Source organism: Neofelis nebulosa, chromosome 10 (assembly GCF_028018385.1).
Source record: "Neofelis nebulosa isolate mNeoNeb1 chromosome 10, mNeoNeb1.pri, whole genome shotgun sequence".
NCBI lineage: Eukaryota > Metazoa > Chordata > Mammalia > Carnivora > Felidae > Neofelis > Neofelis nebulosa.
In genome coordinates this window covers 47508824-47535673 of record NC_080791.1, presented here as the reverse complement: position 1 = coordinate 47535673, position 26850 = coordinate 47508824, and the positions used below count along the sequence as shown (strand labels likewise).

Genomic DNA, 26850 nt, shown 5'->3' with positions numbered 1-26850 from the left:
CTGGAATAATAACTGGGTAATTGAATTACTGATCTTACTATCAACTTTATCCTTAAATATCAAATTCCTCAAAAAGGAGGAAAAGGAAGAGGATGATGAGAAGGAATAAAAACATCTATAGCTATTTAGCGACTAGATGTTATGTACAGTCGCTATACCAAGCCTTATGTGTATATTTGTACTAGTTGTTCCCTAGAATGCTTTTGTCCCAGGATCTTCACAAAGCTAGTCCTTTCAAGTTCCCAGAAATTTTTTCAGAGAGGACATGCCTGTCCACCTCTATCTAGAGTAGTTCTTGTCCCTTTTTACACTCATCCAATTTTCTATATTCCGTTTCTCTGCTTTTTTAATTATAGCATTTATCACTATCTATAATTATGTTTATTATTTGTGTGCCTATTAATGGCCAATCTCCTAGGTCTATAATGTAAGTTCTTTGAGGGCAGGGACGTTTGTTCAATTTATTCACTATTATATCTCTACTGCTTACAATACTACCTGACACACAGTATGCACTCAGTAAATATTTGTGGAGGCAATGAATATTGCATTTAATCCTCACAACAACCCTATAAAGTGCTTATTATCACTTCATTTTATAAATACAGAAACTGAGATTTAGGTAAATTAAGTAATTTATTCCTGACAACAGAATGACTGACTGATAGAGCAAGAATCTGTCTGACTCCAAAGGCTGTGCTTTCACTATGCTATGCTGTCCCTCTGAGTGATTCAGCGGTGGATGCCAACTGCTGTCGAACTGCCCAATACTTAGCTCTCTGAGAGACCTCAGACATGTCTGGCCAATTTGCCTGGGTCACTGTAATTAGCATAAAATTAGTTCTAATACATATATGAATACAACTCTCATTTTCTCCACCCTACAGTAATGCTATGGGTAATAAAAGATCCCAGCTTACTCAGGATTTCCTCCTCTCAATAATTATAGCCACTCTTTCCATGTATATAGTATTTTATATTTTTTCAAATAAATTAACTCATTTGAATCTGCAATAATCCTGTGAAAGAAATATTGATAAACCAGTATCAGTATCACCATTTCCAACTTGAGAAAAAAGCCTCAGGAAAGGTAAACTGAATTGACTAAAATTACTAAGATTACTAATATAATAAATGCAAACCCAAGTCTATAACTTTACTTTCTGAACCTTGATTCAATGCACACTTCCATATTGCCCTTGGTGAAACATACATAGGCAGTGAGATGGGTTTCTCAAGCAATTATAATCATGGGTAATTTCCTTTAAGAAAATCTTATCTACAGGGGTGCCTAGCTGGCTTAGTTGATTAAGCATCTGACTTGATTTCAGCTGGGGTCATGATTTCACAAACCAACCATGAAATCAAGCCTCTCATCACATCGGGCTCCATGCTGATGGCATTGAGCCTGCTTGGGATTGTCTCTCTCTCCCTCTGTCTCAGTCTCTCCCCTTCTCTCTCACTCTCTCTCTCAAAAATAAATAAACATTTAAAAAAAAAGAAAAATCTTATCTACAAATATGCGGATGAAATAATGGGTACATAATAAAGAGAAGTGATGTATTCTTTTTTTTATTCAATTTTTTTAATGTTTATTTATTTATTTTGAAAGAGAGACAGACTAGGGGAGGGGTAGATGAATAGGAGAGAGAGAATCCCAAGCAGGCTCTACACTGTCAGTCAGTACAGAGCCCAACACGGGGCATGATCTCAAGGACTATAAGATCATAACCTGAGCCGAAATCAAGTCATATGCTTAACCAGCTGAGCCATGTAGTCACCCTATGATATATTCTTTTGAGCACAATGAATGTGTTTAAATATTATTTGATTTGCAAAATTTGATTTGTACTTGTTTGCTTTGCAAACCCACATTTGTCTAAAGACCTTACCTAAAGGTCTTCCAAGGACAATCCTCTCAGACTCCTAGCTCTTCACAGCACATGTGGCTTTTCCTCAAAGTGTTAAAAAAAAAAAAAAAAAAAGGACTAATGTTGTGAATAATACCTTGGTAATTAAGTTTGGCAGAAAAGATCATTTACTACAGACATATTAATAAATGGATGGCATGATTCATAAAGTGTTTTTTTCTCATTCTACAAGTTTACTTTCACAGGCTATGGATATGTGTCCAAAACACAGCAAATCTATATCTAATTCTGAGTAATTTTAAACTAACCATTAAGTGAGTGCATTATTTTTATTTAATTAGGTGTTTTAGGTAGAAAATGAACAAAATCTAAAATATAGTATCAAGAGTATGTTTTGACTAAATAATAACCTTGAAATGATTCAACAAGGGGGTAATGATAGTGGATAGAAGTATAGGTATTAAAGTCAAAAAATACCTGGACTTGAATCCCCACTATGAAGCTGCTCAGCTGTGTAAGTATGCCTCATCTTTAAGATATGGAGGATTTTACTTCATGGGGTTGATCTGAAAAGTGAATGAGTTAATAAAATTCATCAAGTTCCTTCAATGTGCTAGGAAATGTCCCAGACATTATGTATACAAAAATGAGAAAAATAGACGTAGTCTCTTTCCTTGTGGAGCTCTGTCTAGTCAAGAGAGAGACACTGAGAAAACAATCATATAAATCAGTGCATAATTATGAACCATGACAAGCGGAAATATAGGATAATATAAGATAACACCAGGAGTATATAATCTAACTGGGGATTTTAGGAAAGTGAGTGGCATGTACAGTCAGACCTGGAATACAGGTAGGATTTAGATAGGTGGACAGAACCATCTAGACAGAGGAGTAGTAAATGGTAGTCTCCAAAGCAAGAACATGATTGATACCTTCAAAGAATAGAGGGGAGCCACCAAGGCCAGTATGCCAATTAGTTTAAAGAAGGCCATAAAATGTAGCATAGACATAAGAATGGTCTGGTTCATGACTTTTTAAGATTCTTGGAATATAAAACACAAGGCAGAGTGATGGAAAATAAGACAGGAAAGGAATTCAGGAGCTAGATCAAAAGAGAATTGTGTACTAAAGTAAGAATTTGGACAACTACTCAACTTGAGTTCAATAGGGTGCTATAGCAGGGCTTCCACTTCAGAGTTACATCATTGAACTTAGGTATTAGATTGATAATTCTGGCTGCTGTATGAAATACTTACTAAAGGAAAATTAGGTTATTCTATTAGTGGAATTAATATGCCAAAATGTTTTATGTTATTAAAATGGTTAATCCCAGGTTATTAATAGAGTTATGGAATCCCTTCACATTGCCTATTTTTCCTACTTTTCTACACAAAAAAGGCCACATTTAATTTTCCCTACTTTAACTGTTTTTCTGCCTCTCTCTGCCACCAACTAGATTTCTCTGGTCCATTATGTCTCCTGCTTTTGTGGCTCTCTAGTCTCTGTACAGTGGTCCTGCCACCATGCAGACACTTGGTTGGGATGACAGGTATCAAAACCAGTGTTACTGGCAGGATAAATATGAGAAGAGCACCACGGAACTATAGGAAGATACGGAGACTGTAGACTCCAGTTAAAAAAAAAAAACAAAAAAAACAAAAACAGTACATCTACCCCTACAGGGTAGTATGTTAAGCATTTTATATTTATCACCTAATTAAATCATAAAAACAAGACTGTGAGACAGGTACCAACTTATGGAAAAGAAAAAATACAGTTCTGGGAAGGTCATCCAGCTAGTGAAAGGTAAAACCACTATTTTTATGAATAGGCAGAAGGATGGGCAAAGAGGGATATGGCAGAAAATAGAATGAGAAAACTCAAGTCAGGGAAACAAACTGAGTGGGAAGTCAGAGAAAATTGGGGTTTGGGATCATTGTTAATGATAAAGGGAAAATCCTATTTCCTTTAAGACAACATCTCAACTTCTTGATACTCATAACTGGGTCCCTTTTTATCTCTGCACCCTTTGTACCTTGCCACTCACTTTGAACTCCTTATGTTCCAACTACATTGCCTTTCCTTTTCTTGAATGCACCATTATCTCTTTTCTCTGTCTTCTCTTTCTTCTCTTTCTTCCCTTCTCTTCATTATCTGTTTATCTATGTCTATCTATCTATCTACCTATCTTCCAGCATCTGTCACATCTAGGACTTTGCTTAAAACACTTTCCCACCCCCATTGTGCCCTCATGGTACATATCAGCTTAATTGTCACTTCCCCAGAAAACCCTTCCCTGAAACTAAGCTTTTGCCTACCACGCATTTAAGCCCACCATGTTCTATAGAATTCCCTGTGCTCCTTTCCATATCATTCTATATTCACCCCCTTATCACACATTACTGTTATTTCTATAATTAGCTGTTTTCGCCATTAGCCTAAAAGTTCCATGGCAACAGATTGTGCATCGTATGCCTATGCCTTCCAATATGTCAGGTACATATTAGGCATTCAATAAATAAATACTCGTTAGACAAATAAAGTGAATATATGGGTGTGTTGCTTCTACCATGAGAGCAGATGGAACTACACACCTGCCTGGAGATACAGTTTTGTCTATGAAGACAGGGTCTCTCAGGCAAATTATCTGTTGCCTTGGTGATTTGTTTCATTTTCTCTACATAAAGATCTGGTGGAAAATAAAAATTATTGTATCCCCCCAAACTATAGTTATAAATATTTCTATGATAATTTCATCTCTAACAATATAGTGTGCATTTTTTTCTATTCAAGTCATAATAAATAATATGATACTAGCCTTGATTAAAAAATATTTTAAATGCTCAGGAACAACTTCTGTTTCCTTTTAGAAATTCTGAGCAACTTCAGTGTAAAAGATAGTGGGATGATGGAGTCAAAGAGTGATATCTTATTTACAGAAGAGATATATATTAAAAACATCAATAAAACATACTTTAAACTGCCTGGTCCACTTTTCATTCTACTATTTAAATTTTATTATGCACAGTAACCTGTTAATACTGTTAAACACATTAAAAAATAATGCTACCATCATGTCTTCATTACAAATTACAGCAGCAACCTAACATATTATAGTTGTCTTTGTAGATCTTTTAAAACTTTTCTTTAATATCTGTAAGTCTGGCTAAAGGACATCTGAAATGATATCAATATCGGTTTCACCCACTACTACTTTTTAAGACATTTTGTATACATAAATAATTTTATTTGCAGAGATTATATACTTTAGAATACTATTGGTTAGAGATGGAAAAGAAAGAACCACAAAGATGCAATAAAATACACTCATTTTACAGGCAAGGACACTGAAGCCCAGATGCCCCTTGGTACACAAAGTCACAAAGTGAAGATTTATTTTTATTTTACATAGTTCCACCTTTCTTCTCTTCTTGTACAGCCAATATACTATTACATATGTACTTACAAATCCCTACACAACAAAAGAAAACTTCTACTTACTGCTTGCATTTTATTAAATTTAACCCAGAATATTCTGCTTCCTATCTAGAACTGTTGTCCTATTGGCCAATCACCTAACAGCATGTCTCCACCTTAACAGAGTCTAACATTATTTTCCGTGTATTTTAGTTATCAAAATTTGGAGGAATATTATCTTACAATTATTCAAAAATATATTTAAGAAATGTCCACTCTATAAAACGTGTTAAATTAACTAGTAAGTTGTGTTTAATTGGTATTATTGAGATGACCTCATTTCCTCAGTGACCACACCAAACAGAAGGATAGATTAAAGATATAAATTTTGAGCTGCTCAATAAATTGTCCTATATTGAATTCTTTCCATATGCCAGGAGTTGTGCTGGTACTTTCCATACTTACCACAATATCACTCACACATAGATAATACACCCTATTCAAAGATGAATAAATCCAGGCCTAGGGAGATCAGGTTAAACAACTTACCCAAGTAAGTCCTAAGCTAGTAATTGTCAGAGCTACAATTTAAATCCAAGTCTTGCTCTAGAGTTCTGCCCTTCACACTAAGTCACGTTACTTCTCTGTCTCAGTAGTGACATCTGTGACAAAAGAGTTGAAACTGAAACTGGACAGAAACCGTCAAATAAAAGAGATGACTCAATCTTCTTTGAAAGCGATTTTTCTGAACATCTGAAAGGACCTTGGGATCCATGTGGCAGAAATTCTGTTTTTGGTTGCTCTGATTATTCTCTGGCCTAAAAGATCTTACCCCAAATCTGAGGGCAAACAAGTCTAACCAGACTAAAGCAATTAAGACCATAAGCAACCTGAGTCTTATGGGTGAGATCTAGGGCAGGATTATTTTATCAAGGGGGTTATATTATTATTAAATGTGCCACAATCATTTCTTTTTTCTATGCAGAAAAGCTAAAAATAAAACCACTTCTCTGGTATGTCTAATAGATCCTTTTATATTGCCATTATGCAGTGCTTTGTCTTGATTTGTCATAATCTCTCCTCTCATTAATCTTATAACATCCATTCTTAGGAATGTGGAGCAGAGACATGAAGAGGAATTTATTTCTACAATGTGTGTAATAGAAGGAAGTGGGGGAATAAAGCAGGCACAAAGGTCACAGGATGATTCAAGGGGGCAGTAAGTGTCTTTCTCACCAATACAGGAAGTAATGAAGAGAACCAGGAGAAATATCTGTGTTTCCCAGTGAAAACTTTGACAAGGGTGATACTGAGATGCACCACAGATGAAGTGGACCCCAGGACAGATCCAGATAGTTAGGAGTTCTGGTCTCATTGGAAGAACAAATATTGTTAAAATGTCTATACTACCCAAAGCAATCAACATATTCAGTGCAATCCCCATCAAAATAATACCAGCATTTTTCACAGAGCTAGAATAAATAATTCTAAAATTTTTATGGAACCAAAAAAGACCTCAAATAGCCAAAGTAATGTTGAAAAAGAAAAGCAATGTGGGAGGCATCACAACTCCGGACTTCAAGCTGTATTACAACGCTGTAATCATCAAGACAGTATGATACTGGCACAAAAACAGACACATGGATCACTGGAACAGAACCCAGAACCCAGAAATGTACCCACAAATGTATGGTCAACTCATTTTCGACAAAGCAGAACAGAATATCCAATGGAAAAAAGTCTCTGCAACAAATAGCATTGGGAAAACTAGACAGCAACATGAAGAAGAATGGAACTGGAACACTTTCATATACCATACACAAAAGTAAATTCAAAATAAATGAAATACCTAAATGAGATATAGGAAACCATCAAAATCCTAGAGGAGAATACAAGAAGCAACCTGTTTTACCTCAGCTGAAGCAACTTCTTACTAGACATGTCTCTGGAAGCAAGGAAACAAAAGCAAAAATGAACTATTAGGACCTCATCAAGATATAAAGCTCCTGCACAGCAAAGGAAACAATCAACAAAACTAAGCGCCAACCTACAGAATGAGAGAAGATACTTGCACATGATGTATTGGCAAAATGGCTAGTATCCAAAATCTATAAACTTATCAAATGCAACACCCAAAAAATAAATAATCCAGTGAAGAAACGGGCAGAAGCCATGAACAGATATTTCTCCAAAGAAGACATACAAATGGCATAAAGACACATGAAAAAATGCTCAATATCAGTCAACATCAGGGAAATACAAATCAAAAGCATAATGAGATACCATCTCACACCTTTCAGAATGGCTAAAATTAACAATTCAGGCAACAGTAGATATTGGAGAAGATGTGGAGAAAGGGGATCCCTCATGCACTAATGGTGGCAATGCAAACTGGTGCAGCCACTGGAAAACAGAGTGGAGGTACCTCAAAAAACTAAAAATAGAACTCCCCTATGACTCAGCAATTTCACTACTAGATACTTATCCAAAGGATACAAAAATACAGATTCGAAGAGGCATATTCACCCCAATATTGACAGTAGCACTATCAACAATAGTCAAGTTATAGAAGGAACCCAAATGTCCATTGACAGACATATATATATATATATATATATATATATATATATATATATGATAGAATATTACTTATCCATCAAAAAGAATGAACATTGTGGATGGAACTAGAGTGTATTATGCTAAGTGAAATAAATTAGAGAAAGATAAATCCCATATGATTCCACTTATATGTGGAATTTAAGAAACAAAACAGATGAACACAGGGAAAGGGAAGGACAAGTAAAATAAGATAAAAACAGAGACAGAGGCAAAGCATTAGAGACTCTTAAATACAAAGAATAAATTGATGTTTGCTGGGAGGTCATGGGCTAAATGGGTGATGGGCATTAAGGAGAGCACTTGTTGAGTTAAGGATGAGTACTGGGTGTTATACCTAAGTGATGAATCACTAAATCCTACTCCTGAAGCCAATAGTACACAATATGTTAAATAAATGAAATTTAAACAAAATCTTGGGGGGGAAAAAGGATTTCAAGGATTTCCAGTCTCACACACAGCTGCCGTAAAGCAAGACTTGAAGAAAGCATCTTGGCCAGAGCAGTTAGAAGGTAGACTCATTGCTGGAGAAGAAAGAGATGGGAGTTGAACTAAGAGAGAATTAAAATTTCCGAGTTCTTGGCAGGTTTCCTATCAGAGTCCCAGGAAAGAGGGAGCAAGGACAACCCAAGTGCACAGCCACTTGGAAAAAAGAAGAGCACCAGTGGTGTGGGTGAGGTAGACAGGATATGGGATCTGAAGCCAGCCAGGAAGTCTCCTCACTCATGTGAGCTTTTAAATCATTCATGCACTATTTACCATCATCATAATATAACTTTGTTGTAAGTATGATTGTCGTATAAAAATGATATATATGCCACCCTAGAAACATTCGTGAATATAATTCAGAAAATTCATAAATTCTTACATGGGTATATGTCCTGTTGAATTGTGTAATTTGTATGATAAATCAAAATATTGGAATATGACATTTATGTCTGATATAGCATTTGAAGAAGAAGAAGAATATTTTTTTTCATTTTTACCTGTAGTCATTAATATTTTGTTAAGAGAATATAAAGCATATGACAAGTTTTTTTCACTAGATTATGTTTTCCAAATTGAGGAAACTTAGATTTCAATGTTGATATAAATTGTTCAATGCAACAGAGTACAGTTTGGGGTTGTAATTAATAGCTTTTTATAACTTATTTTTAAACTACTAATTATGTTTCACAGTTACCTGAAATTATGATTTGGCAATAATTAAGAAACGCATATAAGTCAGAACTGATTGTATTTACTCAAGAAAAGTAACACTGAGTGTAACACCTCAGTAAATGTGAAAAATGTTAAAAAGACTATTTCCTTTCCTAGGTTATATATAGAAATAAAATTTCCCACCTAGCTTAAAAAAATTATCTTAGTTTAGGGGCATCTGGGTGTCTCAGTCAGTTAAATGTCTGACTCTTGATTTTGGCTCAGGTCATGATCTCATAGTTGGTGGGTTCGAGCCCCATGTTGGGCTCTGAGCTGACAGGGTAGAGTCTGTTAGGGATTCTCTTCCCTTCTCTCTCCGCCTCTCCCCTGCTCCATGTGCTTTTGTGCTCTCCCTCTCTCTGAAAATAAATAAATATACATTAAAAATATATCTTAGCTTATTTTTACTGACTTAACTGGAAAAACTGAATGAGATGCTTGGTAACTTCTAAAAGTAAAAGAAGGTATTAAGGTAACTTTGAGGCCTGGTCAACTAATCCAACCAGAAGTTTTTAGACTTCATATCTATTAACATCAATGAACCTGCCATGTGATACTAGGCACTAAAGGAAGATATCCATTAAGATTTTCTGAAATATAATCAAGAAAAGTATAATATTTAAGGTCATACTAAGAAGAACTTGGCTCGTGGCTTCAAAATTAAATAATCTTTTCTTAACTGGTAAAAAGAGATCACAGCGGGAAGTCTACACTTAATGAGTCTTATGCACTAAGCTATTTATTTTGTCATGTTTAATGGGTGTCTAATCAATGCCAGTTACTAAAAGATATAGCTCAAATTAACTTATAGTATGCTTATATGCAAAATGAAAAGAAAGCTAATGAAAAAGTGTGTTTTAATTAGTTGTTTTCTAAAAATAATATTAATTTCTATTCAAATAACCAGTGGTTATGAAATCTAAATACCTTATTTGGAACTGATGACAGAATAAAATAAAATGCATTTGAAATTTTTAGCTCTTTTCTATAAACCCATAATAGGAATGCCTATTGATTTTATTCCATTCCCAGTTTTATTTCTATTTCTGATAATGCAAATATTTCATTTGCTTCTAATCAAAATAGAATCAGTCTGACATTAAAAATTGTGTGTGTGTGTTTGTTTGTTTGTTTGTTTTAAACCAGGGCCTAAAGATTTTTTTTCCTTTAAAAAAAATCACTAAAATGCAGAATATCAGAATTCTCCAATCAGAAACAATATGTCAAGCCACAGTAAAGCTGATTGGCTTCTTCAAGCATAGAAGACATGGTTTTTAAATGAAAAGCTAATTATCACACTCAGAAAGACTACCCTGATATGTTAAAATGATGTGTAAGCTACACTACTACTATAGATATTTTAATATTGAGCTATAAATAGAGGCAAAAGCAAATCCTTCCATAAAAACACAGGCAAATTCCCCTTTCATTTGCACAAACACACAATATCACTATAAGAAGTTGAAATCAAATAAGGATAAGTCCCTCAGACCCTCATGGGGGAACAAAATGCCCAGCAAAGTACATTATACTAATCATTTTATCTCATGAACTGCCAGCACCTACCAGAGCTGATTAATTACAGGACCAGAATAATAATAGAAAAATGCTGCACACAACAACAGCCCTGTTTCCTATCCTACCTTTGTGGTGACAATGCACAGGCAATCCATCCTGGATCCCTACACAGGACTCAGTACATGGAAATCACACCAGCAAATCAGCAAAGGTGAGAAAAGCCTTTTGATAAATGTCACACAGAGAGAAGCAGAGCCTGGATTCTGCACAGACGGCTTTTCCAAGGGGGCCCTCATGGGAAACTGGAGCCCTCCTCCATACAGCTCAAAGCCAGCAGGATTCTCCTAGGCACCGGAAAATCCCCTAGAAATCAGCTCCGGCAAAACTTCCCGGTGGCTTGCTGGGCTCCGCGGCTGCATGGTCCTTTAGTGGATTCGGTGATCAGAACAAGGCTCCCGTGAGTGCCCCGCACAGTTCTATCCTGGAGAGGAGTGTAACACCAAGCACCAGAGAATCACATTTCAGCTCTCGTTCTTGTTTCTGAATTCTGATCTGCTGCTTCAGTATACCCATAAGAGCTGCTTTGCCAAGGTCCCCCCTTTGCTGCCTTCGTCTTTCCTACTAACAACTCTGAGTAAGCACAACACAAAAACTACCCGGCCCATCTATCAAAGGGCTGTCGTTTGGCTGCCAGAACAGCGGCTTTGGATAATAAAAAGCTATTTATTATGAACATGATTCCCGGGAGTCTAAATGATTCGAAAGATATGACTGAAAAGCTACGGTGCATGCAGCGCTGAATACATCACATCCCAACTCACTTGCAGTTTACAAGGGCAGCTTCTTACAAATGACTAACAGCTGGGAAAGGGAAAGTGGGCCAGGAACATTAAAAACTGCAGACTTGGTGGTGTAACTTAGAAAACACCAAATTTCTTCTTTTATTTCTGGACCTATTTATGTGGTCAGTGATGTAAGTGAATACACAAGCAACTTAAATATTTAAAGAAATAAGTGTATTATAAAATTGGGGTGAGAGGAGGTTCCAACATGTTTACAAAAGTTCTGCATTCTGAGAGACAAAAAATGAGTTCTTTCCCAAACTTTTCCCTCCTCACTGGCTGCCTACAGGCGCTTATTACGTGGGCAGAGCTTTGTGTTCCCTTCTGCAGCATTTTAACAGCCAAATGATTAACCTTCCCCTACCCTCAAATCCCTCCCTATTTTCCAGTGAACCGGCCACATAGACTGCCTTTGAGGTACTGGACAACATCACTCTGGATAATAATAGACTCTTCCTTCATTCTCTTAGACACACAGGCAAAGACAGACTGCAACAGAAAGAAACGGGGGTGCAGAGAGAAGGGGTGGAGAAATTAGGAAGATAGAACGTGAATGACAGAATGGAAAGCACTACCTGACCAATAAAAATGGAAAATCAATGCCTCCTTTTCACTAGAAGAAAACACATACTCACCTGGATCATTGAGAGCAACACGAAGACATATCTAAGAACCTATGCACACTGTGCTTACTTCTTTAAGATACCAGCAGAACCATTCCCCACCTACCACATACCCCCCTCTCATTTTTTATAGAAAGTATATTTTCTACAATGAACAATTTGAGAAAAAGATAAACATGTAAAAACTCTTCCATCTTTCATGAATTATTCAGTTTCTAACCTTGATATCCTCTTGATTGCTAAATAGATGAGTATCTCAGAAACTGACATGCTATTGTTCTACCAAAATGACAGCACTTTTCTAAGGATTTAAAAAAAAAATTAAAAAGTTCATAGATATTCAGATATGTGTTCAGGGGAGAAAAGAAAAAAAGTGGTTCAAAAAATTGTTTATAGATAAAAAACTGTTATCCTACTGGTATAATAATCTTCAGATAATTTTCAAGTTAAATAACACAAGTAAAACCCAGGTCCTGGTCCATTCAATTAGGTGACTGTCATATGGTTCAAAAGGTTCAAAAAGCATCACTTTGTCTGTTTACCCTTTTTTCTTATTTATTACACCATCATAATAATTTAATTCATTACTTCCTAAACTTGTCTCCTAGTATGTAAAACATCATGCGTTTGAGCATTCCTAGGTATCAGTGTTTCTATAACACAAACAAGGCATCTAATATGCAATTGATACTGATTGTCATATTCATCTTCAAACTCATTAGGCTTTATGTTCCTACAGCACTTTGTTTTTTTTTTTTTTTTTTTTTCCAACGTTTTTTATTTATTTTTGGGACAGAGAGAGACAGAGCATGAACGGGGGAGGGGCAGAGACAGAGGGAGACACAGAATCGGAAACAGGCTCCAGGCTCCGAGCCATCAGCCCAGAGCCTGACGCGGGGCTCGAACTCACAGACCGCGAGATCGTGACCTGGCTGAAGTCGGACGCTTAACCGACTGCGCCACCCAGGCGCCCCATCCTACAGCACTTTGAAGTTGACAAAGCACTGGTGGCATTCTTACCACCTTGAAAATTAAATGACTTCCCTAGGACAGATACCTAGTAACTTATTGCAAATCCAAAGCTTTGTTAGTCATGGTCAGAACAAAGACAGTCAGGAATTAGGAACACAGAGGAAGTAAATTGTGTAGCAGAGTAAGATAGATATTTTACAAAGTATCCTTGGAAGAAAGGTAATTCTGGAACTGTATCCATTTTCCTAGAGTAGAGATAGCTAAAATATGGACAAACTGGCAAAGGGAGATTGACTTATCTGACCTGGCTAATCACAGGTCAAAGAGCTCTGCAAACTATAAAGACCTTCAGAATAAAGGCAACTCATCTAGCATAAATTCTGGCTTACCATATACACGTACTAAGTCATGCATCCAACACATTTGTTAAGGGCTCACTATATCATTTTTGGGTTAATGTTTATATCACCTACTAGACCATGAGCTCCTTAATGGAAGTTTTGACTCTATATTCCCTTTGTCTACTCCAGAATCTCATTCATTCCACAAATGTACTTGACAATGTACTTACGTGGGGACACAAGGATGAGCAAAAGCTGGCCGAATCCCTGCCTACAAATGTATTAACTAGGACAATACAGCTTGCACTGAGGGTGTTTGAGAATCACAACACAGAGGCATTTAACCCAGAATGGAGTAACCAGGGAAAGCTTTCCAGAGAGGAACCTTGAACTGAGTTGAGAAGGACCCACGAGGTTAGCTAGAAGTTGTGAGGAAGAAAAATGTTATGCACACTTTATATTTGAAAAAGAAGTGAATCAATAATATCTTTTATCTTTATGCAGTCAGCTTATATGAACACATCCAATGGGTTTCCATTAAATAAAAGCACTTTAGAGCAGGTATTTTACAAATAACATGCAATCTCTGTCGGGCGGGGGGGGGGGGGGGTTGGGGCACGGAAAAAGCATCATTCATATAATATTGAGTACAAATGTGTTATATACATGGAATATACACATGGAATATACATGTTGTATAGTCATTAGGTCTTGTTTACCACGTGTGATTAATTGGATAATGTTTGCATGTTTAGATCAAAGAAAATAGCTAACATTTTGAAGTGGATGCAGCTTTCTACTTTGTGTATACCTGGCTCTCCATTGATTTTCCTCAGATTTAAAGATGATAGAAGGTAATCCACTCCTTTGTCTCAAGGGAAACATTCTTTTTATTTTTAAAATTAACAAGGCATCAGCTTGAAGCACTTTTTTACAGACATAGAACTCAACTGGGTCTGTGATTTCACATAAAGTGTTTGGCAAGATATAAAGCCACAGCCTGAAAATTGCTTTACTTGATATTCCTTAAGGTTAATGATACCAATCCAGGAACATAGTGATTCTTAGTAAAATCTACCATTGGAAATTTGATATCAGAAAATTACTTTTACAAATTACTTGCACTAAGCCTGTACCTTAACCATTTATAGGCATTACTTTATTTTGTTTGTTTCCAACAGTATGAAAGTAAAACCCTAGTGGTTTTATTTTCCTAGACTCTAAGCCCGTTGCAGACAAATATAATGCATATCTCTGCCGTCTAGCATGGTACCTGCACTTAAAAGGTACAAAATAAATATTTCAGGAATGAAAGAATGATCACAGATTCAGTTATGCCATTTTTTTTCTTGACAAGAGATTGCTTTAAAACCTATGATATGCATCCTTTGTCCACTTGAGTACCACATGCACATATACTATTGTTCATATATATGTATACATTTACATACATATTTAAGAACAAATATATGTAACATATATTTATATATTTAAGAAAGAAATATATTGATGTGTATATGAGAAGATATTTACAAATATAAATATTTATATTTATTATATTTATATTTATCAAGTGGCTATTATCAGAAGTACTGTGGCAAGTACTTTATACATATTATCTCTGATGGTCACTAGACCCTTCAGAAAGGAAATATAACCCCTGATTTACAGATGAAGAAACTGAATCTCCCTGAGATTATATAATTTGCCCTATGTGATACAGGACATAGGTTATTCCAATCCAAAGTACAATGTGCTTTCCATCTCATCCTACCTCATTCCTGAGGCAGTTTCTGTTTCCCTGGGTCCAACCTGAGAGTGAGACACAGATTTGAAAGGCCTTCTCCAGGAGAAGAAGTTGGACTCTGTACAACTAATTACAAACAACTTGCAGTTCCTCCCCCGCAAAAAGACAGGCACATCTCTGGGCTCCTACACCATGGTCTTTATAGTTTATAAGGGCCTTGGGAGCAACCCAGAAGGAATTGCCTCCACATTAGAAATATCAGCTCCAAGGGAAATAACTGAAGAAATCCACCCACATGGACTTCCATCCCGTCTGTCTGTTCCCCATATACCCAGGACAGCAGGCTCACAAATGACATCTGCATAGCTTGTTAGCTTAGTAAAATAAATAGACTGCGGGCAGATCATGGCAAAATGCCTGCCCTCATTTCCAAACTCTCCAGAGGCAAATAGGAAATTAGGATCAACTAGAAAAGGACTGACTTTTCTAGAGTGTTTCCATGATGAAAAAAATATCATGGATAGTACCGGATCCCTAAAATGATTTATGAAAGGCAGGAGTCTATGTATTCTGTGTATGTTAAGTATGTAGAAAAACATAAAATTTAAATATTTTAAAATTTTAAAATTTTAAAATTAAATAAGAATCTTGAGTGAATCAAAACTTGCCACAGAAATGCTCATCGTTCACCTACTTTCCCACAATAGTTTGCATGTCAATTTTGCTTATGTAAGTGAATTGAAACATAATTGATAACCATGTAACCACTCCCCTTGTTATTATCATCAAATTGAAACAACCTTTGAAATTTAGACAATTACAAGTGGTAAACTAAAAATGATGAAAACATTCAATAAATATTGTTTCCCTAAAAGTTTATATAAATTTTGCTGAACATCAAGTACATTCCTTATAAGGCTTAATTTTTCCTATTACTGTACAATGCTATGAGTTAAATGGAGTCCAGAAATCCAAGTAGTTGTGCACAGGCCACACATCTAGAAAGTTATATGATCTGAAATACAATTTTGTTTTCAAGTTGACATAAATAACCTCTGTAGTATCGCTAACTGCCCTTCCCACACTACCCCTTTTTACATCCCATCGCACTGACCTCATTCTTCCTCATTCTCATTCTTCCTCAAGGCCTTGAATTTGTTGTTCCCTCTGCCTAAAACGCTCTTCCCCTGGGTTTTTACACAGCTGTCTCCTCATCATTCAGATCTCTGCTCAGATGTTAGCACTTTATAAATCTTCCCCAACTGACCTCCTTAATTAAATTACATTCCCTCCCATAATTCTCTATCACATAATCCTATTTATTTCCTTCATAGCAACTATCACAATCTGAAATTATCTTCTTTATTCATATCTTGCCATATCCTCTATCTGAAATTTATTTCTGGGAGCAAGAAGTTTACCTGTTTTGTCCATGGCTATATCACCAGTGTTTAGAACAGTGCCCAGCTGTGTAACAGATGCTGGAGACTTCTTTGAATGAATGAATGAATGAATGAATGAATATGATGTATCACAGGGAAGATCTTTTAATATTGCTTAGTTTCTAAAAATGTGATTTACACTAACCATAGTATTTACAAATACATAAAGTAAAGAATAATTTTCAGATTCGGCATTAACTTTTTATTTAGCAGGCTGTGATTAGACACATTCATATACATATTCTCATTAAGTATTTACAACCAGTGAATTAAGTATAATTTTACAGGTGATGAAACTGAGGCTCAGAAAAATTAACTTGCTCAAATTTATATAGTTACTCAGTTGGTAAACCAGTGCATGGAGGGCACTCCACTGACTGAGAAGATGAAGGAGGACATGAAGCTTGATCATCTAACTCCAAGTTCCATCCCACTGTTGTGAGAATGCTGATCTGCTGTACTTTAGAAATTATTAACTCATCTATCCAGCTGGTAAATACCATAAATTTCAAATGTTTGGTTCTAAGGGCAGGATATCTGAATATTCCCTAAACTATCAAAGAATATACTTTGCTGTTTTCAAACATATGTAAAAAAAAAAAAAAAAAAAAAAAACTAAGTTCCTAAACAAAGAAACATCAAATGGCCAAACTATCATTTCTGTAGTTATTTGTGTTGCTTTAGAGGCAGCTAGTAAATCAGTATACTGATAATTGGATTGACTAGTTAAAATCACTTTAGGAAAATGTCAGAGTTAGTAACACAATAACCTGATCTCCTGAAACGCTAGTATAGAAGTCCAGCGATTAATCTTTCATAGACAGAACACTGACCCTGAGGCACTACAAGGTGCTCAAAGATAAAGCACAATATCTTCATCAACCAGACAATGAGGAGTAATTACATTCTACATTTTACATTAGTAAAGCAAGTTAGTCAGTTAGCTACAGTATCTCATTAAAAAGAAAAAATTATTCCTTATTAATTCCAGATACTTAGAAGTTTACCACTTTACTTTCACTGACATTAGAAAAGAGAAAATATACTCAGTGCTACAATAATTTGAATATCCTGAGTTTAATTTTTAAAAAATAACAGCATAATGTTTAAACTTGCCCAGATCGAATAAATACCTTGGGAAGTGGTAAATATCCTATAACTAGAGGCTTTCCAGATGATAGATTCTCCCTTAGCAGGGCAGCAGTAGAGGTTATTTAAGACTGAGGAGAGTCATTGCTCCAAATTACTAATAAAATTACTTTTAATCCTTTGATTCTGTGTTTGTTTTTTCAGACTGAGGGGCAACCAGCAGGTAGGTGGGACTTGCTGTGCAGAGCTTGATATTGGTATGCGGTGGGAGTAGGGGAATGGATGATTCTGTGGGGTTTTTTTGAATTTAGGTCTCCAGGAAGATTAACTCAGAACTATTTTAAAATAAGGACCATGGAGAGCATCTAAGGTACACATATAAAAGCATGGAAATCCCCAGTCGGCTCTCATTAAAACAAACAAACATAAAAGCTTTCTTTGCCATGGCTGAGTAGCATTAAAGAAAAGAAGTTTCCTTATAAATATTGGCAAGGACAGTAAATAGTGAAATAGAGCTCAGCTGCAAAATTATTCTTAATCAGAATGTGCAGGTGTTAACAGAGTACATTAACAGATAACATTTTAATCTGAAAAAAAATTAAAGTCCATGTTGGGATTCTCTAAAAGAAATAATTTTCCCATTCTATCAAAGTGTTATAAGTTTGTTTGTTAAAAATTTTATTTAAAATATAAATTATCTAATTACTTTAGATTAGGAAACTGAGGTATAGACTGGCCAAGTGATTTGCCCAAGAATGCCCAAATCATCAGAGTACAAAGACAACGACCCAAGTTCTCTGTTTTCTAATTATGACCTACTCTTACACCACTTTTCCTTTCCAGTCTGATATGTTCCCTATAGTCAAATTTTTCTCCAACTGGTACTTCTTTGTTCTTGTTAAAAAGACATAATTTTATGCCCTATCCATTATGGTATTTGCATAGTACCCACTGAATACCTTTACCAAACAGTTCTAATTCAAAAGATTGGCTAGAATCTGTTTTCTGCTTCAGAAATTAGATTTAGGGGTACCTGGGTGGTTCAGTCAGTTAAGCATCCAAATTGGGTTCAGGTCATGATCTCACAGTATGTAGGTTCAAGCCCTGCATGGGGTTCTGCGCTGACAGTGTAGAGCCTGCTTCAGATCCTCTGTCTCCCTCTCTTTCTGCTCTTCCCCTGCTCATGCTGTCTCCCTCTCTCTTTCAAAAATAATCATTTGTTTAAAAAAATCTGTAAGAAATTAGGTTTAAATATCAAACAACAAAAATATTATCTAAAACTTAAAATATTTTTGAGACGTTTGGTTCTGCAATCATGTCTCCAAACATAAGCAGTAACCAGAGCATTTAGCTGTCAGTCCTGTTTATTTCATTTGATTCTTATTGTAGTCCTATAAGATAGGCATTACCTACATTTTACAATAAAAATAGAGGCTATTTAATCTACTCAAGGTTGCATGACTACTTAGTGGTAGAGCCAAAATATAAACTGTGGTATCTGACTTTTCACTCTATACTCTTTACACTCTATCACACTGTCCTACTTTTTTTTAATGTTTATTTATTTTGAGACAGAGAGAGATAGTGAGTGGGGGAGGGGCAGAGAGAGGGAGACAGAAAATTCCAAGCAGGCTCCACACTGTCAGTGCAGTGCCTGACATGGGACTCGAACACATGAACTGTGAGATCCTGACACCAGCCAAAACCAGAAGTCAGACACTTAACCAACTGAGCCACACAGGCACCCCACACTGTCCTACTTTTGACATCGCACTTGTTTCTCAACCAATGTGTACAAATCCTCTTAGAATATTTCTTCTTAGCTGTTCCACTATTGTCTCAAATTTAAGACAACATTATTGAATTCACTCTGTTTATCTGTGAATCAACCTAAATGTTCCCATTTTCATTCTCATACCACCTATCTCTCAAATCTACTTAGTCACCATGTCGTGTCAAAATTCCCTCATCATCCTGTGATCTGATTAAAAGTCCTCATTGTTTCTCACTAGGATTCTGGAAGACCAAATCTCCAAATATTACCCTTTGTTTATTAGATTTATTTAAACACAGAGCATAGCCCTAAAAGACACTTCCACTTATTTAAGATTGTTCAATGGAAATAATAAAATGAACCACATCAAATTTAAAATATTTCTTCCTCAGTAAAGGTCTAGAATTCCCAATGATATCTTTATTTTCATTTCCTAATTTTAATTTTCTCACAGATTTCACAAAATTTCATCAGTTCTTATAAACATACCTATAACAAATTTTGCAAATTGTATTGCCCTTTGTAACTTCAGAGTTCTCCACATCCTATGACAAGTGGCAACACCATGATTCAGATAAGCCCTTAAAACAGAGGTAAAGTCTGCAATTGATAAAACCACTTTGGAAAGAAGAGAAATCAGTTGTCTAAGCCTCAGTGATGGCAAAAGCATGCTCAAATATATGGAAATTCGGCTAAATGTATAACAAAAGCAGGGAAAGTTTCCTTCCATGGCACAGAGAGAGAATGCAATTGAAAGCTATTTCTGATTCTGATTTTTATGGATCAATACTTTTAGGGAAGATATCTCCCACTGGGCAAAATAGCTTCCAGAAGCCTGGAATTAAGCTATGGCCAAAATTTGCCAACTAAGAGTAGAGAGGAATACAGACATTAACATGTTCCTGAATGATGTTAGAAAATCAGCATGCAGAGTTTTTTTAGAAGATCACCAATAATGAGAAATGCAAACAAGAAACATAAACAGTACGCATGGTGCAATTTATTTTATCTTAATTGCCTTATAAATACTTGAATTACTTTCAGGGTCTTTCCTAAATTGTCTAGTTTAAAGTATGTGACAGGAAGATGGCTAGTGACTGACCAGAGGAAAGTCCAGAGGTTTACTACTCATGGCAGTGGTTCTCAACTTGTAGCAAACCTAAGACTCAGCTGAAGGGCTCATTAAAACACTGGATCTGGGTCCCACTCCCAGCATTTCTGGTTTACTTGATCTGATTTGCCTGATCTGAAATAGAGCCCAAGAACTAACTTTTCTAACAAGTCTTTAGAGGATAAAAATGCTGGTGGTTGCGGGGGTTGGGGATTCACTTCAAGAATCACTGGCCTATAAGCTGGATTGTTGAAAGTTTCTCAAACTAATGTGGCCTAATGAAGATGTTCCTGGTTATTGTTCTAGATACATATCTATTACATAAGTGTAAATTTGCACGGGGTTCATTGGTTATTGCTGGCTAACATACTTTAATTGTATTATTAGTGGACTCTATTTATACAACATAATTTATTGTCTTCTCTTGACTGTCACAGAATGATTTGACTTTAGATCTGGAAGAATCCTTAGGAATAATCTGATCTAACATCCTAATTATGAAGATGAAGACACCAAAGTCCAGTGTAATAGTTAATAGATATAAACAGTTGTGATTTCCAAGTTGTGGTTTACTGTCAACAGCCTTTGAAGAATTGTCTGTGTACAATAGTTATAATATTGTTGTACACTATGTACAACATATTACATTCATACAATAATGATGACTATTCTTTTGTTTGTGATATAATCAGTTTTTAAGATAATTAAGAAATTCTCACTGATGCGTATTTTAATTCAATCAGAACTTATTTTGAACATCAACAACTAGAAATTATCAAGGCAGGAGCTCTTCTTGGCCAAATGGTTTCCAGGCAAAAAACTGTTATAGACATAGTGATGTAATATAGGTATGAACCCAAGGAAACCCTGAGAACTATTTGTAATGGAGTCTACCATTTTAATAAAATAAATGTAAGTCTTGCAATTTATTTCATAGAATAAAAATCTACTATTTTCCAGGCACTACTAACCATTTTCATATTTAGGTCTCATTAAAATCTCATAACTACTCTGTAAGATTAAAACACTAAAGCTTTTAGAGATTAAATAGTGTAGGCTAGCAATATATTTTCCCATGATAAAAACACAAAACTTTTTCTAGTATATTTGCCAGCACTTATTTCATTTAGCTGCTTGACAAGTTGGCACATTTGTATCCTACTAAGTCCTGATGACTTCATTTTCAGTAAGCAAAAATACAAATATCCTCTTGAACAGCCAGGAAGTCTAAAAATTTGTTTTCTAAGTATTCATGAGTCTAGTATGGACATTCACCTTCCCTCTCTCCTTTCGGAGAAAAATGCTGCCACTGCCAAATTAGATGACTTCCTTTCCTGGAAATGCATTCAGCATATTATAACAGTTTCAAATAGTTTAAATAACACATTCCATGTTAAACATGGGAAAAACATTTTTCAGGAGAGCACACAATGGTCTTTTATAGAAGAATTCCATAAACTGCTCACTAGTTAAATTTGGCTCTAAATTCCATAGTTTCCCTGTAAAGGGAAGGACAATTACCATAAAACCTTTCTTATTTTAACTAAATTCCTCACAGTTAACTGATGAGGGATAGAAGCAGAAGAATGTGCACCTTTAGTCCAGAAGGCTGACCTATAGCCTGCAAAGCTTTTTTAAGGACCAAATAGGTGCTAGCTGCTACTTTTTTAAAGGGTCTCATAATTGCCTGTACATCTCACCAATAGCTAATATTGGTCTGAATTACAAGCACCAGAGAAATCTGGAGAAAATAGTTTTATAAGCAGAAATTTGAAGATGTTTACAATCTAATAGTCTCTGCATGTCTCCTCCCCCTTGAACACTAAGCATATAACCACCAGCTTCATATAGCAAAAGTGCAGCTCTTTCTACCCACAGGCCCTGTCTCCATGCTACTTAAATAAACTTACTAAGTTACACCATAAAATGTCTCAAGAATCCTTTCTCTACCATTCACTCCTAACCCCACATCATAATGATGAAAATTCATAACTGGATCTGACTCAGAACTTTGCCAAAATCTCAAAATCAAGTCAAAATTAAGAGGCTCAACTAATTGGCAATTAACAGAAGACAGCCCAGGTTATAAATGGTTATCAACAGAAAAATGATCCTTTACTGATATTTACCATTCAGTAGACATATTGTCCCATATTTGAAAGAAATTTGAGGCCTATAGAGCCATAATGAAGATTGCCTGTGCTTGCTAATAGAAGATTCACCAAAAAGACAAGAAGGCACATCATTAAAGACATATTTCAAGAAGCATCAATAAAGCAAATATTTATAAAATAATCTCCCAAAAGAATTTTATGAGGTTTAAATACTTAATGCATGTTCATAAAAATAATCATGATTTATTTTCTCATTTTCATAATTAAATTTGATGTTTTTATCAATGAAATGGAGAATACAACATTGGCGTATTTCACTAGGCTACAATAAATAAGGATCAACTTGTGGCAATTGATCAGAAATAGATTAAATCTGAGGTTGCTGATTAATAAAATATTTTTACTTGGAAATATACATACTTTGAATTCAGGTTCTTGATTTCATGAAATAAAGCACTATGACCTGTTTAGCATTACCTTATAGATAATTGATTTTGATTCCCTGTCTTGAATAAATACACAAGGTGACAATCACAAAAAAATTATGATTGAAGTAGAGTTCAGATTGCTTCAGGGAAGCTATTACAAAAAACAAACAAAACAAAAACAAAACAAAACAAAACAAAACAAAAAACCCAATGAAACCTAAAAGCCTCTGTCAAAGAGTCATGTGAGGGTTTTTCTCCTGTCCTGAACCAGACAGGAGAGAGGAGAAGTGGAGTAGATTACAAAATGGTTGTGTGATTGCTAGTTTAGAATTTACACTAAAACAAACACAAACAAAATTCTCAAAATGAAAGCACACAACTGCTCAAAATGATGCATAGTCCAATGTCAACCCGGTAGCAGGTGAACCCAATATTCTGAGCAGGCCAAAAGCAGAAATTAGGTTATACTTCACAGAGAACAAGACGTATCTTGCCCATTAAACAGAGAAACAAAGAAAACACTCTAACACTTACTCTTGTCTTTTTGTCAGCTTCATTTTCAAAACACTGATTGTCTTTATTTTGTTCAGTACATGAAGGATTTTCCTTTGGTTCACTGAAATCTGTAAGCTAAAAAAAAAAAGTTAAAAAAATCACTATGTCTTATTTGTTCTCTGCAATGTGAACTACATGTTTTTCAAACTTTTAACATGCACATTAAAATACCTACAAAGCATAAGAGACTGTTAAAAACTGAGAACAAACTGAGGGTTGATGGGGGGTGGGAGGGAGGGGAGGGTGGGTGATGAGTATTGAGGAGGGCACCTTTTGGGATGAGCACTGGGTGTTGTATGGAAACCAATTTGACAATAAACTTCATATATTGAAAAAATAAATAAATAATAAATAAAATTTAAAAAATAAAAATAAAAAATAAAATAAAATAAAATACCTACGACCTGAATAAGTATTATTCAGTATTACTTATGTCAGTTTTAGAATAAATCCAACCCATTAGTTTAGAATACTATCTAACCCATTTTTATATTGCTCCCAAAGAGAAAAAATAAAATGGGACAGTTATTCAAAGGCAAGTTTTTATAAATTTCAAAGCTTTTCAACAGGGAGTGTTGAACTTGTATCATTCAAGTGTAAATTGATGATCTGGTAAAAGCTGAACATGGTTAATAGGAAGATGAAGAGAGAAGGGTTAATTTCATCTTATATAAGTTCCCATCCTTGCAAGAATGTCTACTCTGTGGTACTACTTGAAGACCTCAGAACAAGCAGAGGCACTGACTACTTTCATTCTGGACTATCCTTTCAAAGATCTTTGTATAACTACAACTTTGGATGATAAATATGTTTACTTTCAGAGCAAAGGTAAGTTTGCTTATTGACCACTGAAAAAGATTTCCATTCCCTGGGTGCTTGGGTAGCTTAGTTGGTTAACATTCCAACTTCAGCTCAGGTCAAGATCTCAAGGTTCATGAGTTCAAGCCCTGCATCCAGCTCTGTGCTGGCAACATGGAGACTGCTTAGGATTCTCTCTCTCTCAAAATAAGTAAATAAACATATATATATTTCCGTTACCTACACTGAGGATTATTCCCCACTGCATGAGAATATATCACTTGGCCATCCTTGCATTGCCCTGTAGGTACTGGGGCTTGAGAAACTGCTGTCTGGTTACTACTATAGTGGTACATAATAAAGTCCTTTGTTTCTGTCCTAGGAGTCTTCTGACATTCTGGAATTCATGAAACTTTGTCATTGTTCTTAGATTTAAAATAGGATACAATCTTAGCCCCTTCACGGTTCTTGACAATTGTGATGACAAGGACATAATGCTGACAGACATGGTTTTCTGGAAGAGAAAGGATCAGGGATTTGCAGACTGATAAAAGGGATTTCTGGGATGTCTTTGGGAATTGGTAGCCAACATGGTGATGAAATTTATGTTCAACTGCATAATAATGATCCTCCACTTTAATGCCTATTAATGAGGAAGAATTTACAAAGTGGTTCCAGGCTGAGTACTGGGAAATAAACTCAAAGACAGTTCCCAAATGGTGCCCTGCTGACTATACCCTGAGTGGTGGGACCTCCTCACCCATCTGCCAATTACCCGCAACTCCCAAGATTCATGGGATGAGCAGAGTTCCCACCTGGATTTAGAAAATAGTTATAGAGTAGTGTACCTCTCCTGATTATAAAAGGAGAGAAGCATGCAACTATTATGAGTGGAAACCAAGATTTCTCTGATTCTAGTCTATTGTAGATGCTCCTCTTCTCTATTCCCATAGTTTGCATCCATCATTGTGATTAACTTATTGCATTATAAATCACATGTTTATATATCTTTCTGTCTGATTAGAGTTCCTTGGAAGACAGGCATTATATGTTATTATTTATTCATTCCCAGAGTTCAATAAATATTTGTTTAATGAATAAAAAATTAAAAGATTAAATTAGATAAATTAATGAATGCTTAACTGAAGGAACAAACAGGGAACAGGGCTCCAATCTGGCTAAGAAGAATCTCAAGCTCAACTACATGAGGATACCCAGGTAGCTTCTACATCAGATATAGAGTCATTTACTTTGTGCTCAGTCTGGAATGGCGGATGTGCTGCCATGTTCAGTATGATGATGGATGCAGGCAGCAATTGTGTCAATGCAAGCTCAGTCAGCAGCTTGATTCCTATTGGTCTTATCAGGTTCTTACTGTGGACATCTGCATAAGTGACGCAGATATGTGCAGTTTGTGCCCCTGTGGAAGCATACATTTAATATGCCAGTCTTTAGATTGTCCATACTGATGGTTTTGCTGCTGCTATCAGCTAGACCAAAAACATTATCAGTTCATTTCACTGGGCTGCAAACCACCTACACACCCCTGAAAATCACAAGTAAATGTACTTTCTTACTGCTGTAGAACTGCTCTCACTCACCATGATTCATGGCCCCTCCTTTCCCTTTTACACTGACCTTAAATGCTTTAAGGAAAAAGTTTATTAATAATGGAGTTAAAGTTTCCCTGTTCCTAAGAGGAAATGAAGGTGACACACACCCATCCAAATATGCTAGAGAACTTCTGGGAGGGCAAGCACTCAAATTCTTATAGATCTTCTGTGTACAGTCACCCAAACCACAATCTGCTAGGTTCTGTGAGTTGGCAGAAGAAGGGGCACCGGGATTCAGGTGATTATGTTGGGCAGGGTTTACCAAGGAGAAAGAAAGCCAAATGACCTTGTGTAAAGGGTCCTTTGGGTCAACTCAATGTACTATTTTCATCGTTTCCACTGCTGAATGTATAATTGGTCTTAACGCTTCTTTGTAAATTCTCAGAAATTCCAGAAACGGTTCTCCTGATCAGGAAGAGCTATATGTACAGAAATACTAATAGAACATAAATCTCTCTCCAGTTCTTTTCTCTATTTTCTCCTGGTAGTCCAGCAGAAAAAGTGGAGAATCTTAGGGGAAGAAAGGAAATCATCACCTTAAGGACTTAACAACAGCAGGGATAATAACCCAAGATGCAATATCTTGAACAACAGCCAAGCATGGCCAGTAAAAAAGGCTAACAAGATCTGGAGGCTCACAGTGGATTATTGATTCTGCTGTTGCTCCTACTGTCTCAACTATTCCAAACATTTAACTATAACTAAATCCTTTGCATTGACTGATGGCACCTGGTGTGTTCCCTTTCCAACATCTTTTTCCTATCCCACTGGTACTC

At 35.8% G+C, this 26850-nt stretch overlaps 1 protein-coding gene across 14 annotated transcripts in view; it reads right to left on the bottom strand.

Annotated features, from left to right (window-relative positions):
- DLG2 (discs large MAGUK scaffold protein 2) overlaps nt 1–26850 on the bottom strand; it is a 2097061-nt gene that overhangs the window by 1595484 nt on the left and 474727 nt on the right. For 12 of the 14 annotated variants that reach the window (XM_058690298.1, XM_058690294.1, XM_058690296.1 and 9 more), the window contains exon 4: nt 23643–23738. In XM_058690298.1, coding sequence (XP_058546281.1) covers nt 23643–23738 — 96 coding nt within the window. Of the gene's footprint in view, nt 1–10750; nt 11217–23642; nt 23739–26850 lie in introns of those variants that run through there. The other 2 variants (XM_058690308.1, XM_058690310.1) reach the window with 1 other exon arrangement.